This window comes from Felis catus, chromosome B4 (assembly GCF_018350175.1).
Source record: "Felis catus isolate Fca126 chromosome B4, F.catus_Fca126_mat1.0, whole genome shotgun sequence".
In the NCBI taxonomy this organism is placed as follows: domain Eukaryota; kingdom Metazoa; phylum Chordata; class Mammalia; order Carnivora; family Felidae; genus Felis; species Felis catus.
In genome coordinates, this window is record NC_058374.1 from 62,768,170 (window position 1) to 62,787,788 (window position 19,619).

At 40.0% G+C, this 19,619-nt stretch overlaps 1 protein-coding gene across 4 annotated transcripts in view; it reads right to left on the reverse strand.

Moving 5' to 3' along the window:
* Nucleotides 1-19,619, reverse strand: part of TMTC1 (transmembrane O-mannosyltransferase targeting cadherins 1) — a 278,157-nt gene that overhangs the window by 227,337 nt on the left and 31,201 nt on the right. For 3 of the 4 annotated variants that reach the window (XM_045061612.1, XM_023256892.2, XM_045061613.1), the window contains exons 4-5: nucleotides 18,088-18,264; nucleotides 13,606-13,812 (exon numbers count right to left, since the gene is read on the reverse strand). In XM_045061612.1, coding sequence (XP_044917547.1) covers nucleotides 13,606-13,812; nucleotides 18,088-18,264 — 384 coding nt within the window. The remainder of the gene's footprint in view (nucleotides 1-13,605; nucleotides 13,813-18,087; nucleotides 18,265-19,619) is intronic. The other variant, XM_045061614.1, reaches the window with a different exon arrangement.

Sequence of the window (19,619 nt, forward strand, 5' to 3'; positions counted from 1 at the left end):
GAGAGAGAGAGAGCAGGGGAGGGGTGGAGAGAGAGGAGAGAGACAGAATTTCAAGCTGGCTCCGTACTGTCAATGCAGAGCTCAACTCAGGGTCCCAACCCATGAACCATGAGATCATGACCTGAGCTGAAATCAAGAGTTGGACACTTAACTGAGCCACCCAGGTTCCTCTAATCTTTTTTAATATGGACATTTTTCATCAAGACATTTGACTTAAGTTCTAAAGACTCTGGGTAGTCAAGAATTCAAGACAGAAAAGGAAAAGAGAGAACAACAAAATGCACATTAGCAAAATTTCCTCCACTGTCCATTTAGTTATTTATGAGAGCCTCTCATTATGGTCATCTCTCAGTGTGGTCTCCTTTTAGGGTCAACCTCCCACCCCCACCCCACCCCACCCCCGCCCACCCCTCCACAGCTCCCAACCACACACATGCCCATGGAAGGCACTAATTCAAAGAGGGAAGAGTTTAGCCAAAACAGACCTTAGAGAGAGTAGCAAATGCCATGAAACCACTCCATCCTGTATCCCTGTGTCATGTCACAGATACGAAAAACAAAAATCCACACAGAAGTGATGTAACTGGCCCAAGGACCATAGCAAATCAGAATCAGAGTGAAACCCAGTTTTCCCACCGACCAGGCCATGGCTCCTTACACTACCCAGTGCTGCCTCATTTCTTTACACTCACAGCCCAACCTGGAAAACAACTCTTCCCTTTCAAAAAAAAAAAATAATAATAATAATAATTACCAGCACCCCTACACCTACATTGTTCAGATTTTTCACAAATAGCAATGAGGGGCAATGATGAGAGTTGCAGTGTTCAAGACATCATGTCCTCTTAGCCATCAACTATTATTTCCTGCTTAAAAATATCTGGAGACTGGCACCCAATCTTGATTTATGTAAAAGGTTTACCTACCCTTTGAGGCTGTACATGACACACTGTAAAAAAGAGAGAAACACAATGCATTGAGGATGAATGCACCGTCTTTCAGTGACTTTGCACGGCAACCCAAGCTACAGTTTTATAATTAAATAGACAACTTTTTAAAATCAGAACTTTCCTTTCATCATAATTGTATTACATATCATAATTCCTTTCACGAAGTCACATTCCTTCATGCTCCCAAAGAAAAATCACTTACAAGAGCCAAATGCAAAGTATGAAAAAAAATCTATGATAAAGACTTAAGTGTCAGGAACTAAAAGCTCTACCACTCAAAAGTTGAACTGTATTGGTTATTCATTAGGGACTGAGGGCATGTTTAGCTCTTAACATGAGACATAAACATTCTTCTTTCCTTCCGTCCAACCTTGACTGGGGGTTTGGGTTTACTTGTTTTATTTCTTTTTTTCTAAATTATGATATATTAATTGCCTTCATTCCCTAAAAATCTATACTTATGTTCCCTTTAAACACTTTACCAATACTTTTAGAGGTTAAATCGTTACTAGCAAATCTTTAATGCCAGGCTCTTCATGGAGACTGCTGCTTAGGGTGACTTTAAAATCAATACGTATTTTCTACATTATACATAAAGTAATAAAAAGATCATGGTTTGAATAACATGAATGGCATTAAAAAATTCATAAATCTATAACATGAAACACATCTTCCTGTATGATTATTAGGTAAATGAAGTCTTTATTATTTTATTTTCAACGTAATGACTTGTTGACTAACGTGATGTTTTATTCTATAGTAATTCTAAATACATAAAATTTTAAAAAGCTGACTATTCATCTCATAAACTAAAAATAGCTCTAAAGACATCTTTTGAGACTTGTAATGAGGATGGCATTCATCAGTTAAGAATAAGTGGTAGCACAGACATTCTAAAATCCTGCTAAAACCTCAACGAACTTTCCATCATGGCTACAAGAATCTTTCTCGTTTATAATCATTTCCCTCTACGATATTGTAAACTCATAAAAAGAGAAAATAACTAAATATCACAAACAAGGAAGATCAATACCATACCACTTTCTTTCATAAATGTGGCAAAGAAAAGGTGAGTGTGACAAGAAGAAGATTTTTAAACAAGAATTCTTCCACATTGGTTTTGGTATAAATTAAGCATAGAGGGGCCAGGGGAGCTAAATCTCCACACTACCATTAGTGAAAAGCTATTTTAAGCTCTTTTCATACATTAACCCATTTGTTCTTCCCAATAACCTCATGGGGTAGGTACCGGTATTCCTGCCACCCACCCACAAGGAAATGGAGACACAGAGAGTTGAAGAAATTTGCCAAAGATCACATACATGGTAAGCAGTGGAACAGAATTAGAACCCAGGTACTCTGATATGAACCCCTGGTCTTTACGGCAATGTACACTGTCTCTCTCATAGGTTTTTATAAAAATTAAAATTATAAGCTGCTCATAGAACCTGTAACACGATCTCTGGCAGTTGGTAAGTACACACTCCATGCGAGTGACAGTGGTACCTGTAATGTCGATACATGATCACGATGCTGGCTTCTGAATAAGGAAATTTTCATTCATTTGTATTTCCACAATTCTTTTTTCCTTCTGCTGGACAAGAGGTCCCTCCAAAGCCTACTTGGATTTTAAAAAACTGTTTTTTTCAAGCATGCATATTTTTAAGATTCTGTTACATTTAATCTACAAAACATATTACCAGATCGAAACCCGTGGCAGACAGTTTTCAGAACAACAAACTGTACATCTCACCAAATTATCTGAAACCATCATGAATGTATTGCCTGACATAGAATAATTCCTTGTGAAAGAGTTATTTATATAAACCCTGAGTATTTACAATGTTAAGATGAACTGATACTGCCATCACAATCACTCTACAACCTCTCAGCAGGCTAACATTTAAAAAGATAAAGAGAAAAAAATTATTAAGCTGGATGCCAGTAGCATTAACTAAAAGAGCAAAGAAATCAGCACTACACTACCTAACCATCCTAAAAGCCCTCACTGTGCTCTGAAAAAGAAGAGAGAGATGTTTAGTGGCCTTGAAGCCACCCAGATTCTTAACCACCACACAGGACAGAGGTGGAGTGCTCCATATAGAAACTGGTGAGGCAATGGAAAAGTATGAGACCCGGGATCCTCTTCTAAGAGCCTATTGTGGCAGTGACAAAATTGCATGCCAACCAGAAATGCCTACATTCTGATAGTTTTCTCTTTCAACATATGTCCCTGTGCATCCAGTTGGAAAGCAGATGCCTAAGCTTGATTGCTCTACACTGAGAGACGAAAGAACTTATCATCTACTGACTGAAATTCACAGGGGATCGAAGATTGCCAAGAATCAGTACCCAATCAAGATTAAACAGAATGAACCAGGGGCTGTCAGCAGTTAGGAACTCTACCAACTGCTATCCATAAATTAAAAGGAATTTTGCCTCCTTAGCATGTGATTTATTTGGAAGAAGCTTTTAGTGCTAAGTTCTGAATGAATCCAAGGAACACTTTATTGAAATTATCCATTTTAGTGCTGAGCTCAGTTCAAGAACCAAAGCAGATTATAATAAGCTTTCAGTCAAACTCATCAAGATAATTCCTGCCTTACCATATACTCTAGATCTGGTTCAAAAAGAATAACATCACTCCCAACTAATGGTTAAGAAATAGTAAGAGGAAAAAAAAAAGTTCTCTAGCCATAGAAGAGAATACTTTTCTGGTAAGTTCCATATTTTGGAAAAGCTACCTTGAAAGAACTTGAAAGCCCAGCTTGGCAAATCAACCCTACTAATGAACATTAAAGGCATATTAATGATATTATTGCAATAAACACAGTTCATAACTAAGAAGCCTGATAACACTAACAGAATAGAGAACCCAGAAAGGGACCCACAAACGTATGGCCGACTAATCTTTGACAAAGCAGGAAAGAATATCCAATGAAATAAAGACAGTCTCTTCAGCAAGTGGTGCTGGGAAAATTGGACAGCGACATGCAGAAAAATGAACCTGGACCACTTTCTTACACCATACACAAAAATAAACTCAAAATGGATGAAAGACCTAAATATAAGACAGGAAGCCATCAAAATCCTCAAGGAGAAAGCAGGCAAAAACCTCTTTGACCTTGGCCACAGCAACTTCCTACTCAACACGTCTTCGGAGGCAAGGGAAACAAAAGCAAAAATGAACTACTGGGACCTCATCAAAATAAAAAGCTTCTGCACAGCGAAGGGAACAATCAGCAAAACTAAAAGGCAACCAACAGAACGGGAAAAGATACTTGCAAATGACATTATCAGATAAAGGGTTAGTATCCAAAATCTATAAAGAACTTATCAAACTCAACACTCTAAATACAAATAATCCAGTGAAGAAATGGGCAAAAGACATGAATAGACACTTCTCCAAAGAAGACATCCAGATGGCCAACTGACACATGAAAAAATGCTCAACATCACTCATCATCAGGGAAATACAAATCAAAACCATAATGAGATACCACCTCACACCTGTCAGAATGGCTAATAAGAACAACTCAGGCAACGACAAATGTTGGCAAGGATGTGGAGAGATTCTCTTTTGCATTGTTGGTGGGAATGCAAGCTGGTGCAGCCACTCTGGAAAACAGTATGGAGGTTCCTCAAAAAATTAAAAATCTAACTACCCTACAACCCAACAATTGCACTACTAGGTATTTATCCAAGGGATACAGGTGTGCTGTTTCAAAGGGGCACATTCACCCTAATGTTTATAACAGCCCTATCAACAATAGCCAAAATATGGAAAGAGCCCAAATGTCCATTGATGGATGAATGGATAAAGATGTGGTATATATATAATGGAGTATTACTCAGCAAACAAAAAGAATGAAATCTTGCCATTTGCAACAATGTGGATGGAACTAGAGGGTATTATACTAAGCAAAATTTGTCAGTCAGAGAAAGACATATATCATATGACTTCACTCATATGAGGACTTTAAGACACAGAACAGATGAACATAAGAAAAAGGAGACAAAAATAATATAAAAAAAGGGAGGGGACAAAACATAAGAGACTCTTAAATATGGAGAACAAACAGAGAGTTACTGGAGAGGTTGTGGGAGGGGGGATGGGCTAAATGGGTAAGGGGCATTAAGGAATCTACTCCTGAAATCACTGTTGTGCTATATGCTAACTAACTTGGATGTAAATTAAAAAAATAACACAAAAACAAAAACAAAAAAGAAGCCTGATAACACTGACTTAAAACTAACTTCTTTACTTTTTAAAAATTTTTATTAAGTTTCTCAGGATCCACATATGAGTGAAAACATGATATCTGTCTTTCTCTGCCTGACTTATTTCACTTAGCCTAATACCCTCCAGTTCCATCCATGTTGCTACAAATTTCCAGATTTCATTCTTTCTCATTGCCAAGTAGTATTCCATTGTATATATAAACCACATCTTCTTTATCCATTCGTCAGAAGACCATGGGGGAGGAGAAAGGGAAAAAAAAGTTACAGACAGGGTGGGAGACAAACCATAAGAGACACCTAAATACTGAGAACAAACTGAGGGTTGACAGGGGGTGGGGGAGAGGGGAAGGTGGGCGATGGGCATTGAGGAGGGCACCTGTTGGGATGAGCACTGGGTGTTGTATGGGAACCAATTTGACACTAAACTATATTTAATATTAAATAAATAAATAAATAAATAAATAAATAAATAAATAAAATTTTTAAAAAGAAATTTACCACCATTTCCATTATTCTTATAGCAAAACTCCACCATTTGTTCACCCTTCCCAGGAAAATATTTCTTTCTCCACAGGAAGACCAATACCTACCACAATCAGTCACCTCCTTCTCCAGTGCCTTTACACTCACTAAGCATGTCTGCAGTTCAGTGACACCAAAATGTACCACAGGGTCTTAGCAAAAGCTATGGTCAGGTCACTATGTTAAAGAGAAATTGACAAACTATGAATATGCTCAGGATGTATGGGACAAAAGTCAGAACAGTACATCATTTGGATATTATGCTCAAATAATAGGCTCACGGAGTAAGGACCTATAAAGTCATTTTTTTTGTATTTTGTTTTTATTTGGTTTTACTTTTTTAATGGTTATTTATTTTTGAGAGAGAGAGAGAGAGAGAGCAGGGGAGGGGCAGAGAAGGACACACAGAATGTGAATTAGGCTCCAGGCTTTGAGCTGTCAGCACAGAGACCAACATGGGACTTGAACCCATGAACTGCAAGATCATAACCTGAGCCAAAGTCGGATGTTTAACCAACTGAGCCACTCAGGTGCCCCATGTTTGTTTGTTTGTTTGTTTTAACTTTTATTTATTTGACAGAGAGAGAGAGAGAGAGAGAGAGAGAGAGAGAGAGAACAAGTGGGGGAGGGGCAGGGAGAGGGAAACAGAATCTGAAAGAGGCTCCAGGCTCTGAGCTGTCAGCACAGAGCCCGACATGGGGCTCAAACTCACAAACCATAAGATCATGACCTGACCTGAAGTCAGACACTTAACTGACTGAGCCACCCAGGCGTCCCTAAAGTTGTTTAATAATAAATAATTTTAACAATAATTATACTAGTTGATTTGGTTATTGTTTTCATACAATGCAGCCTGAGAGTTAATTGGTTTCTTGGTCCTCCACCCATCATGTGCCTACCTCCCCCAAATAAGTCATAGCGATCTGGATGAAGTCATCTAAGAACTACAATCAAAGACCAAAGAATTTATACCACTGAGGAAGAGAGAAAATTCCCTGGCAAAATGTGGCCCATTTCATCTTTAAACAAAGCAAAGTGAGGAAAAATGATAAGCACCAACTGAAGAATTTGCAGTCTCTTTGTAATAAAATCTTAGTTAATATCTACTTCCATGAGGTGGTCTGTGTTCTTAACATGGATTAATCATTGAAATTCACACTTGCATTAAGAGATTTTTAAAGTAGGGGAGGAGATTTATTATTATGAACCTACAAACTTCACCTGTAATTGTTGGATAATTTTCTGTGTAGACCTATTAGTTAATGCCACACCTCTTTCATTTGGTCATTTCATTTTTTTTTTAACATTTTATTTTGAAGTAATCTTTACACCCACATGGGGCTCGAACTTACAACACCAAGATCAAGAATCACATGCTCCACTGACTGAGCCAGCCAGGCACCCTTGGTCATAAAATTTTTGAAAGCACCAGCTGAATGAGATTGAAAATGGCTCATTGTGGTGCAACCGCTCTTGAAAACAGCATGGAGTTTCCTCAAAAAATTAAAAACAGAACTACCCTTCGACCCAGCAATAGCACTACTAGACACTTATCCAAAGGATACAGGAATAGTGATTCAAAAGGGGCACGTGTACCCCAATGTTTATAGCAGCACTTTCAACAATAGTCAAATTATGGAAAGAGCCTAAATGTCTATCAACTGATGAATGGATAAAGAAGATGTAGTTTATATATACAATGGACTACTACTTGGCAATGAGAAAGAATGAAATCTGGCCAATTGCAGCAACGTGGATAGAATTGGAGGGTATTATGCTAAGTGAAATAAGTCAGAGAAAGTCAGATATCATATGTTTTCACATATGTGGAACTCGAGAAACTTAACAGAAGACCATGGGGGAAGGGAAGGGGAAAAAATAGTTACAAACAGAGAGTGAGGGAGGCAAACCACAAGAGACTCTTAAATACAGAGAACAAACTGAGGGTGGATGGGGGGGGAGGGGAAAATTGGTGGTGGGCACTGAGGAGGGCACTTGTTGGGATGAGCACTCATATACTGTATGTAAGCAATGAACCATGGGAATCTACCCCCCAAACCAAGAGCACACTGTATACACTATATGTGAGCCAACTTGACAATAAATTATATTTTAAAAAGAAAGAGAGGAAAGAAAGAAAGAAAGAAAGAAAGAAAGAAAGAAAGAAAGAAAGAAAGAAAGAAAGAAAAGGGCTCATCTGAGATCAGTCAACAGAAAAAGTATGTAAAATTGAGGGTTGGGGGACACAAGAGAACTAAGTTATTCATCAGTAATGCAGACTTTCAACAGATTTTTTTTTTTGTCACTTGCAAATCTCACTTTGCTGCTACGTTTCTCTCAAAGCTGATATGAGGCTATTAATGATTATCTGAAACACACTTGCCCTACTCACTGGATCATATGTGTGGATAAAGGTTCAAAATTCCACCTCAGGAGTTTAACCTGCACAGCATTTCTTACTTTGGGGAGAAAGAATACAATGCAAGGTCTACAGAAATAAAGCATTAAAACGACACTTAAAAGATCAGTTACCCATTCCATCAGTGAAGGTCAAAATATTTATATGCCTCCCTAAGTCCCCTGAATTTAATTACCTCACAAATCCACTATAGTCCTAAACTTGTCTTAGTTTCTTGATTTGCATGCCTATGTGCAAAGTATTTACAAGAAAAACTTTTTAAAGACCCACTGAACTGAAATATCTAACCACTGTCTTGCCCACAAAGGTAGAAAATGAGCTCATTTTAAGTAAAAACACCATGGCCACCATCCCACCACGTTCCATGAGGGCAGGGCTTTGTTTATTTGGCAGTGGCCAAATTCCTAACACCAAAAATGGTGCCTCAGCAAATACTGTTGAGTGAATGAATGACCCATGACAGATCCAGCTGAAAAAAGAGGAAACAAACAAGAATCTATTGAGCTAAGAACTGTCTTCAACACCCACTGTGACCGCTGTCATTTAAATATTAAATCAATCAAGTATATATACGAAGAGTAACTATATATTGTTATATATAGATGTCAATAGGAGTTATGAGGATAAGATTTCATGTAGAATTCACTGACCTTTCCAACGCGAAACGGAAAGTGTGTCCATGTGTGAATGAATTTAACATAATGAAGAAGATGAGGAAAGGAATGTTGAATACAAAACATTCCTCATTTCACATGGAGTAATTCAGTAAAACATAGTATCAACTGAAATTTTATCTGATTCCAGAGTGTGCACCCCAAGTCTGAGGTTTTTTTATTTCACTTTCTGCCCATAAATCAATCACCAAATCACACAGAAAAACCAGCAACTAAATAAATTTAGGGTTTTTTCCTGGGTTGGGATTTTTCCCTGCACTTAGCAACTTCTGAAATCATTTTTTCTTTTAATGTTTATTTATTTTCGAGAGAGAGAAAGAGAGAGACAGAGCACGAGCAGGGTAGGGGCAGAGAGAAAGGGAGACGCAGAATCCGAAAGCAGGCTCCAGGCTCCAAGCTGTCAGCACAGGGCCCAACACAGGGCTCGAACTCATGAACCATGAGATCATGAGTTGAGCCAAAGTCGGCTGCTTATCCCACTGAGCCGCCCAGGTGCGCCATCTTCCGAATATATTTTAAGTGATAGTGTCAGCCCAATTTTTTGCCAGCCTAATGTTATACATGCAGTACAAATGTACACTAGCAAATAAGCTCGAGGTCCAATTAAAAAAAAAAAAAAGTCCCACACAAACACACAAACTCCTCATCCCCTGCCTGCATACTATAGGTTCACCATTTTCACGATGCATGCTGGTGTTTAGAAACCCACACAAAAATGAAAATATTTTAATATTAACTACTAATAATGATGAAGCTGGCTGCCATGGGCCGAACGGCCACCCGTGTGCCAGGCACCTATTTACATGCTTATTACCTATATGATTGCTTTTAGTCCTGACAACCAATTTGAGAGTAAAGTGTTATTCAATGGAGTACTACGTGGCAATGAGAAAGAATGAAATATGGCCCTTTGTAGCAACGTGGATGGAACTGGAAAGTGTGCTGTTAAGTGAAATAAGCCGTACAGAGAAAGACAGATACCATATGGTTTCACTCTTATGTGGATCCTGAGAAACTTGGCAGAAGTCCATGGGGGAGGAGAAGAAAAAAAAAAGAGGTTGGAGAGGGAGAGAGCCAAAGCATAGGAGACTCTTGAAACAAACTGAGGGTTGATGGGGGGTGGGAGGGAGGGGAGGGTGGGTGATGGGTATTGAGGAGGGCACCTGTTGGGATGAGCACTGGGTGTTGTACGGAAACCAATTTGACAATAAACTTCATATATTGAAAAAAAAAAAGAGAGTAAAGTGTTATTACTGCTGCTTTCGCCATTTGGAGATGAGGAAACTGAGGCTCACAGAGATAATAACTTGTCCAGGATCAAGTAAACAAAGGAGCCATGATTTACAAGCTCTCTGTAGAGATCTTTAGAACTAGGACAGAGCTGCCTTTTTGAACTTTTATTTGCTTTACCTGACTACCTTCTGACAGAAGTTCAAGTGTAGATTTCAAAAACAATTTTAATACTAACCAAACGTATACTCACAAATATAATCTTTTTCCTTTACAAAGAGGGAAAATACATGACACTTTTCAAGGGAGGGAAAATGATCCTTCTTGCCCACAAACATGGTAACTCAGCAAGCCTCTGACCCAGTTCCGGCTGTACTGTATACTGCTCTTCAGACACCGTTGTTTCTAAAATAAATACCCTGGTGCTCAGATTAAAAACAAAACAAAACAAAATAAAATGTAACCTACGAAAGCAGGTCATCTGATTCAATGCATTAGCACCAAACCCTATATGAAAGCAAGTTAAAAGGTTCCTCATCTGTGGACCAAGGATGATCGCGAGAATTTTTCTACCTCCTGAGAGTTCAACAGAGAGGCAAGCTCCACATAAAATGATACAGGCATCTCCTCCCCAAAACTGAATCCTCGCCAGGGACTCTGGACTTGAGAGCATGGCCAATGAGCAAAGCACAGGTTTAGGGGTCAAATAACTTGAGTTCCAATCCCGACCTTACACTTACTATGTAAATGTGGACAAGGTTTTTTAACCTCTAAGATCTCTGATTTCCTCCTGGCAGCAGGAACTGTCATAGCCACCCTAAATGGATATTGTGATGGTCACACGGGGTAACATGGGGGAAGTGCTCGCCCACTTCCTGGTACAGAGTAGATGGATAACAGAAAGCAAATTTTCTTCCTTTTCCCAAAGGACCTCCTTCACTGGTGTGCTAGAGGTAACTCACACTGGCTTATGGAAGATGTCTACTAAATTTTTAGGAATTCTGCAGGCCAGTTATTAAATATGACCACTACTAAAAATTAAATTAAACTTAAGTTTTACAATTGTATTAAAGACAAAGGTGGTAAACACTCAAAACTCATCGCTTCCTAGTTTACCTCATTTTACTATTATCTATGCTCTTGAGGTTATGCCTGTTGTCTGCTAGAGAGTGGAAATACTACATAATGGTGGGTTCTGGTACATTTCCCCCAACTCCACAGTCAGTGACATCACATTTGTAGCCTGAAATGAGCCATGGTAGCGGTATTTACGTGGAAACAGGCAAACACTACAAGTCAGGATTTCCTGTTTTGGGAGAGCCAGGTATTAAACATTCACCAGCATCCCCCTGGTATTCATATTTCATCACATCCCTCTCTGCTGCTGTCTTTCATCTCTCCACTCTGCAACTTATCTACATACACACACATGTCCAGTGAATTTAAAATAAGAATGAAAACGAACACCTAACAGCCTCCAGATAACATCCTTTTCCACCATTCCTTCACTGCCAAATTCACTGGAAATGTTTTCTGTGATTCATTCCAACACTTTCTTACCATCAACTCATTTATTTATTCATCTCACAAACATCTGAGTAACTACGATTAACCAGACACTATGAAAGTAACTGGGGACACAAATGTGAGCAAAGCCCAACATGGTCCCTCCTTCACGAGAGTCACATTGTCAAACCCACCTTGAAAAGTCTCCAATGTTCTATTAAGTCCTCCTTTTTTCTCCTCCATGGCCTTTCCTTAGAAAATGTACAATTTCCCCAAATGTTATCTTCTTTTCCTCCATGGTCCTCTATTAAAAAGTCAAGATTTCCTTAGTGTTTTGACTACTTATCTGCCTTCTTTCATCTTTAGGAATTTCACACATTTCCGTGATTTCATCCTCCCTCCAACTCCCAGGAAACCTATTTCTCCCCTAGCCTTCCTCTCTCAGTAACTGGCACCACCATCCACTCAACTGTTTGAGCCAGAAACCCTAAAATCCACATTTCCTGCCTTTCTCTTACCCTTCATCCCAAGCATTAGCAAGTCCTGGGATCTATATCCAAGAGATGTCCCAAATCCAACACAGTACTTCATCCCAGCCTGTCACCCTTGGGCAGGACCTTTCTTTTTCACTTAATCCGTATAAAAGCCTCCGAACCCTCCTCCCTGCTTTACTCTTGCCCCCTTACATCATGCACTACGACGAAGTCAGGGAATATTTTTTTAAAAAAGAAATGTAATCATTTCTCTCCACACTTAAACAAACAAAAAACCTTTATTCCACCCAGAATAAAACCCAAACTTGATTTCGTGGACAACAGGGTCCTTCATCATCTGGGCCTGCCCCCTTCCTGACCTCTCCCCCTTCCTGACCTTGCCCCCTTTCAATTCCCACTTGCTCATTCCAAGGCTGGAGCCCTCTGTCCAGATCTTGGCAGGTCTTTGCAGGACTAGCTCCTCCTATCATTCATAAGGATTCAGGAGGCCTTCCCGGACCAACCGACACAACTTTGGCCAGGCCAGGCCAGCCCACCCCTCTCCATCACTCTCTATCACTCTGTCCATTCCTTGGTGGTTATCTAGTATCTGTCTTCCTCTACTGGAAAATCAGCTACACAGGAGCAAAAACCTTGTCCTCCTTATTCACCAAGACATCTCTGGTGCCCGAAACAGTGCCTGGCACATGAGAGATGCTCAACAGATATTTGTTGATGAATGAAGCAAGATCCAAAACAAAACAAAACAAAACAAAAAAAAAAACAAAAGCAAAAACAAAAAAAAAAAAAAAACAGGCAAAGGCAGAAATAATTGGAAACTAAGACCCTGAAACAAGAGTTTTCTGGGACCGCACAGAGGAATAAGAACAGCAATCTGAAATGGTAATGTGCTAATAGAACAAATCTAATTTCCATCTTTATTAAATTCTAACTTGCCCATGGCTTGAGCTATTTTAGAGGCAACCTAATTTAGTGAGTACCCGTTCTGGTAAATCTATGTTAATTTTCATGGCTAGGTCAAAATATTCTTAAAGGGAAAGAAAATTCTGTGACTTAGAAAAGATTTCCTGCATCCTCAAAAACATTCCTGAGAAGCAGAGTCCCCTGGGCTTCCTCCCATACCTGTGCTGTAATAAATTCCTATCACATACAACAAGCAGGTGGAGGGAGCATGGAGGCAGAGTGCTCTCCTCCCCCGGGAAACTGAGGGTGCCTGCTCTCCACTGCAAGGCTCCTCCACCGAGGACACGGTAAAGTGTTTGTTCTTCTTAGCTGAGGCCTCACAGATCCACATCTCACCCCGTGCTTCCAAATCAAAGCAGACAGCAGGGCTTCTACTTGCTTCTTCTTAACTACTCCTTTCTTATCTAAATCTAATATAAAGAAAAGGGAAGAAGGGAAAGAAGGAGGGACGGAGGGAGGGAAAGAAGAATGGAGCTAGGGAAACAAGGAGAGAGAGAAGGGAAGTCAGGAAAAAAAACATTCAACGTTTGATTTCTCCCGCCAAGCCATGCTGCACCAGGCGGTGCTGGATGGCGAACATGGGCGTGGGGAGCCCAGCTCAGTACCTCATCATGGACCACATAGCTCCAGGAGACACTGGGAATCCACTGCTCTTGGGTTCTGGTGGCGATGGTGAGTGGCAGCCACCCCAAGCTCCTCGGTGAGGAAATCGATGCTGCTTCCCGTTCTCCCGGTGAGGCTGCGGGGGCAGTGACGGGGGCGGGGGACTCGCAGGCTGCTGCGGGCTGCGCTGATGGATGACCCCATTGCTCCTAATTGTGTATGTGGAACGGAGCAGAAACAAAGTCAGACAGAATGACAAGGTTCGCAACGAGAAACAGCAGTCCCCTGGCCCACTCCACAGTCTTGTTCCCTGGAAGCAGCCATGCTCAAGTCTTTCACCTCTTTTGTTTCTGGTACGTATCGCAATGCTTTAAAAATAACAAGAGAACATATTTCTTTTTATTTTAGAACTTATACTGACTTACTACTACAGAAGACTAGGACTCAGTCCCTCTTACATGGTCACCAACACACACACACACACACCCTCTTCTTCATGCTTCATCCTCCAAATATAGATTTCTTTCAAAATACTTGGTTGAAGTGATATTCGGGATTTACATAATTTTGATCTTGTAAAATACTGCTCATAGTTGATCCATCCAATGTACCGATTACATTTTCTTTCATGAATCCTCTGAGACAGAGTTCATAATCACTGAACGAACAGAAACTAAAAAGTCTGATACCACTGAATGATGTCCAGCATTTGGAAAAAAGCAAAGGGGATTCTTAGACACTGCTACAATCATTTCAGGAGCAATGTCTGAGCACGGGACACAGTGAACGTGCATCTACCCGTGGTCCCAGTAAGTCCACTCCTATGGTTATGCCCGAGAGAAACTCACATGTATTTGCACACAAAAAAATCCATTGCAGCATATTTTACAATAGTACAAGCTGTGAAAATTACCTAAATTCCAAATCCAGAAAGAGTTAAATAAATTGTGATAATTAAATACTGTACAACAGTTAAAATGAATGTACTATAGCTACACATATGGACAATGATGTACCTCAAAAATCTCAAAGAGAAAAGCAAGTGATACTATTTATATAAAGTTTAAAAATATATTAAAAGATACTCTTTGGTATTCACTGGTATATACATACTAAGTAAGGGCATAAAGATAATCATAGAAATGAAAAGTGACAAGTTCAGGATTATGGTTACTTTAAGAGAAAGAGGTTAGGGACAGGAGTCAGGGAATGTTATTCTCTGCATGTTGGAAATTATATCAAATTTTTTAGAAAAGAAAGAAAAGTAAAAAGAAATTTAACTTTCAGGAGCTGCTCTTTCACTGAAAATGTTTCTTCCTAAAAGTGATGTCAAATCTAAGAAATCCCACTCCATTTCTATGGTCTAATACTAAAATTTAGGAATAAATTGCTCTTCATGTAGGAGAGTCTCCCAACATTTGTTTCTGTTACTGTTTTTTTCCTGCTCCTGGATCATATGATAAAAGACCTCAAGAACAACTTAGTACCAAGAGGTTTACTCTAAATGAACAGATAAGGGGCGCCTGGGTGGCTCAGTCAGTTAAACGTCTGGCTTCGGCTCAGGCCATGATCTCACATGATCTCACATCAGGCTCTGTGCTGACAGCTCAGAGCCTGGAGCCTGCTTCAGATTCTGTGTCTCCCTCTCTCTCTGCCCCTCTCCCACTCATGCTCTGTCTCTGTCTCTCAAAAATGAATAAACATTAAAAAAAATTTTTTTTTTAATGAACAGATAAAGTGGAAGGAGAGCCCTAAGAATCTGTACAAAACTGTGTGTGTATACATGATTCTGGGGAAAGGGGACACAATTCTGTGAATTTAAAAAAAAATTTTTTTTAACTTTTTTTGTTTTTGAGACAGGGAGAGAGCGTGAGTGGGGGAGGGGCAGAGAGAGAGGGAGACACAGAATCCGAAGCAGGCTCCAGGCTCTGAGCTGTCAGCACAGAGCCCGATGCGGAGCTCGAACCCACAAACCTGACCTGAGCTGAAGTCGGACACTTAACTGACTGCGCCACCCGGGCGCCCCAATTCTGTAAATTTTGAAAAGCGTCATGATCCCCAGTACACTCAGAACCTCTGAGCTGACCTCATGGTACAAATGTGAGCCTAGGCCATGAGCAGCAGGTGTCCTGGGAGGTCTCTAGGTCCCTTCTCTGTGTTCCTTCCATGCAGGCAGGGGTGCTCAGGGACAGACCTGCGGCTCTGAAGTCGCACAGACAGGGCTCTCTCAATCCTGGGGTTGGGTGACTCTGGAGGGGTTACCTTCTGTGATTCTGTTTTCTCCTCCGTAAAATGAGGCCAACAGCGATTGTGGGCATTAAGTGACTTCAAGCCTGTAAATGGTGTGGCACAGTGCCTGACACATGAACAGAACTCAAGACATATTAACCATTTTTGGCCAGGTCTCCCTGGTACATGCTCTCCATTCCTTCCTACCACTTTTCACAACTGTAATCAGTTACTCATGGAATTACTCATACAATGTCTGTCTTCCCTGATATTGCATATGCCCTTGGGGGGAAGAAATCTTCTGTCTCCTTCTTGGTCAGGCACAAAATGAGTATGTATTGAATGGATAGAGAAAAGATGAAGGAAAGAACGAATGCCTCCACTTATGCAGAGCTGCTGGTTATGAGAGCCAAAAGTTTCTAAAAAACAAAGCAGAGGCTAGAAGCTTTTCACCTTCTGAGCTATATATTAGCAATATGATTTCTCCCATAGAACTTCTAACAGTTTAGCATAATGAAGGCCAGAAACAATTATTAAAGAAATAAAAGAGACAATTATCCCTTTTGAAAAAAGCCTGGCTCAACAGTGACCAGATGAAAAAGAATGCTGTATACAGGCAACGGTGGCCTGGAAAGTCCCGAGCCCAGAGGAGACACGACTTCGGTGATGAAGTTAAAATTGCTCTGGACTGGACCACAGGAGAGGGTCTGCAGCCAGCTTTCTGCTATCAGTGAGCAAAGCAGAAAGGGGTTAGGAGGCGGAGACAAAAATGATGCAAGAAGGAAGTGGGAAGCAAGATGAGCTGGTAGGTTGTTTGTAAAAAGTAGGGGCGCCTGGGTGGCTCAGTCGGTTAAGCATCCGGCTTTGGCTCAGGTCATGATCTCATGGTTTGTGAGTTCAAGCCCCATGTTGAGCTCTGTGCTGACAGCTCGGAGCCTGCAGCCTCCTTCAGATTCTGTGTCTCCTTCTCTCTCTGCCCCTCACCAACCTGTGCTCTGTCTCACTATGGCTCTCAGAGAATAAATAAATGTAAAAAAAAAAAATAGTTGCCAATATTTAAAAAAAAAAAAAAAAAAAGTAAGGCAGGCACTGCCGTTACTCCCATTGGTTGAGAGGTTGCAGAGGAAAGGCATTCTCATAGAAGCCAAGGGGAGGTCCTCTGGCTCACAGCTTTCTTGGCAGGAGCTTAGGTCAAAATGATAACTGAGCTCCTTCCTTTTACACGCCTCTGAGATTTACAGAGAGCCAATAGAGCACTAAAGTCTATTTAAATTATCTCCAAGCACGCCCAGGCAGGAAGGTGATCAGAATTTAATGACTCATCTCAGCTTGTTGCCACTCGATAACACTGCTCTTATCTTTATGTCAAGGAGTATAAAGAGGTAGGGAATGGGATAAAAAGGCAAGATTTTTTTTTAAGCTAAAATTCTTCATCAGATAAAGCAGAAGAATAAATCAACCACGTTTTTAAGAGTTCAAAAGTAAGGGCCTTATAATTACTGAAAAATGGGGTCTGCATGTCAAACTGTAAGTAATTATGGATTTGATAGAGAAAGAAAAATATAGTATGTGCTTCAACTTTTAATGTGCCACAGCATTCTTACCATCTATAATCTACAGGATATAATGAATGTGCTTAAATTCTTTTTTTTTTTAATGTGCTTAAATTCTTTAAGTGAAAATGGGCTACTAATTAAACTTGACCTTTAATTTGAATATAACACGTGAGTATTCCTGTATGGTTTAGACTGGCCTTTTGCAGAATTCCAAAACGAGACTCCCAAAACTCTTAGGTAACAGCATCATCCTTAGAACAAGTAAGCAGGTTCCAACTTAGCAGTGCTTTTTGATAGACAACACGCATTTGAATGCAGGGATTCAAGGCAAGCTATTAAAAAAAACCTGTCACCATTTGCAACCACTTCTCTTTGTGAATCAAGAGGTCTCCATAGTATGCAACCGAAACAATCTAGCGATAGAAACCTGTAATCAGCATGGATAATTGCCAATTCCAAATTTGGGGCTCCCAAAATCTTTACGGTCCTCACTGACTTTTATAAAGTGTGAAGACTTTGAACATATCTGATGCATTTATTTTAACAAAACAAGACTTACTAATTTATGGGCCAAGAGGTTACATTTAACACAAGAGTGTACTTTTATTTACTTATTTTTGAATGAAAGTTTGAAAGCTATTGATCTAAGTAATTCTCTGTGCACGCTCTGCTTGATGGCAAAACTTAAAAATGACTTACGATTTCTCTTGCTTGTGGGATAGGGAAAAGAGATCATAAACCAGGCACACTCCAAACACTGTGATGCCGGTCTCCTTCACCAGCATCGCACAGGTCCCCAGCAACAAACTGAGCAGCAAGAAGAAGGGAGACACCGTGGGAGGGAAACATTCCCCAACATGACGCTGGTCCACACTCCTGGAAAACAAGATTGAGACTCTTTTAATCTAAGAAGAAATATGGGTCATTGACAAACACCAACTTTTTAAAAAATATGATTTAACTCAATTTCATCGTATTCTAAGTAAGTAGGTGAACAAAGATTTCTTCATGAATATTCATCACGGAGTTATTTAATATTGCAAAGATGAAAAAAGTAAATGCCCAACAACACTGAACTTGGTATTTAAATTAAAATACACATAAATTATGATAAAAGATGGCATATAACAAATGGATATTGAAAAAAACACTTAAAATTTTTTTAACGTTTATTTATTTTTGAGAGAGACAGAGACCAAGTGTGAGCAGGGGAGGGGCAGAGAGAGAGGGAGACACAGAATCTGAAGCAGGCTCCAGGCTCTGAGCCGTCAGCACAGAGCCCGATTCGGGGCTCAAACACATGAACCGCGAGATCATGACCTGAGATGAAGTTGGACGCCCAACTGAAGGAGTCACCCAGGCGTCCCCCCAACCAAAAACACTTAACATGATACCATAAAGATACAGTTAGTGACATGGAAGGATATTTGGTCAATATATTTTAAATGAATAATACGAGTTACTAAGCCATATACATGAACTCTGGAGCCAGGTTCCCTGGGTTCAAATCACAGCTTTGCAGTTAACTAACAGGGTATTATGGGGCAGGTTAGTATGCCTCTTGGGGCCTCGGTTTCCTCATATATGAAATGGGATCACAGTGTTGCAGGCAGGATTACATAAATGACTTATTACATGTGGAGTGGCTATCACATCATTATTATTATTCTAGTGTAAGTGTTTTATATACTTCTATACACAAATCAGTCAGTAGATATACAGAATCCTCATTTTTCTGTGATGAAAATACAGATGTTTTGGCCTTTTTCTTTTCTTCTGGTTAATTTGTATTTTTAAATTTATTTTCCAAGGAGATGTATTAGATAAAGTATGTCTTGGAACAATCACCTAAAATTATATGCCAAATTTGTGGCAGATACGCATTTTCCTCTTAAGCTGGTCTAGAGCTTACATTGCTAAAATTGAGAACGGCACGCACAACAGAAACTGTAACACCATGGCTCATTATCACACAGATACGGACACGCTGCTGGCCTCATCATGTTCCCGAATATATCAACAACACAGCAAAAGCTGCCCAGAATAAGTTTAAACCCAACAGCAACTGTGAATCTTGTTCTAATACCGGAGCAAACAGGAAGCAACTACTTGGTGAATTTGGATTTATATTTCTAAGATTTTCACAACAGCACTTCATACGATTAGCTTTGTGACTCTGTAGAAAGTCACAGAGCCAGGAATAGAGGCCTCATACCACACAGGTATCCCCC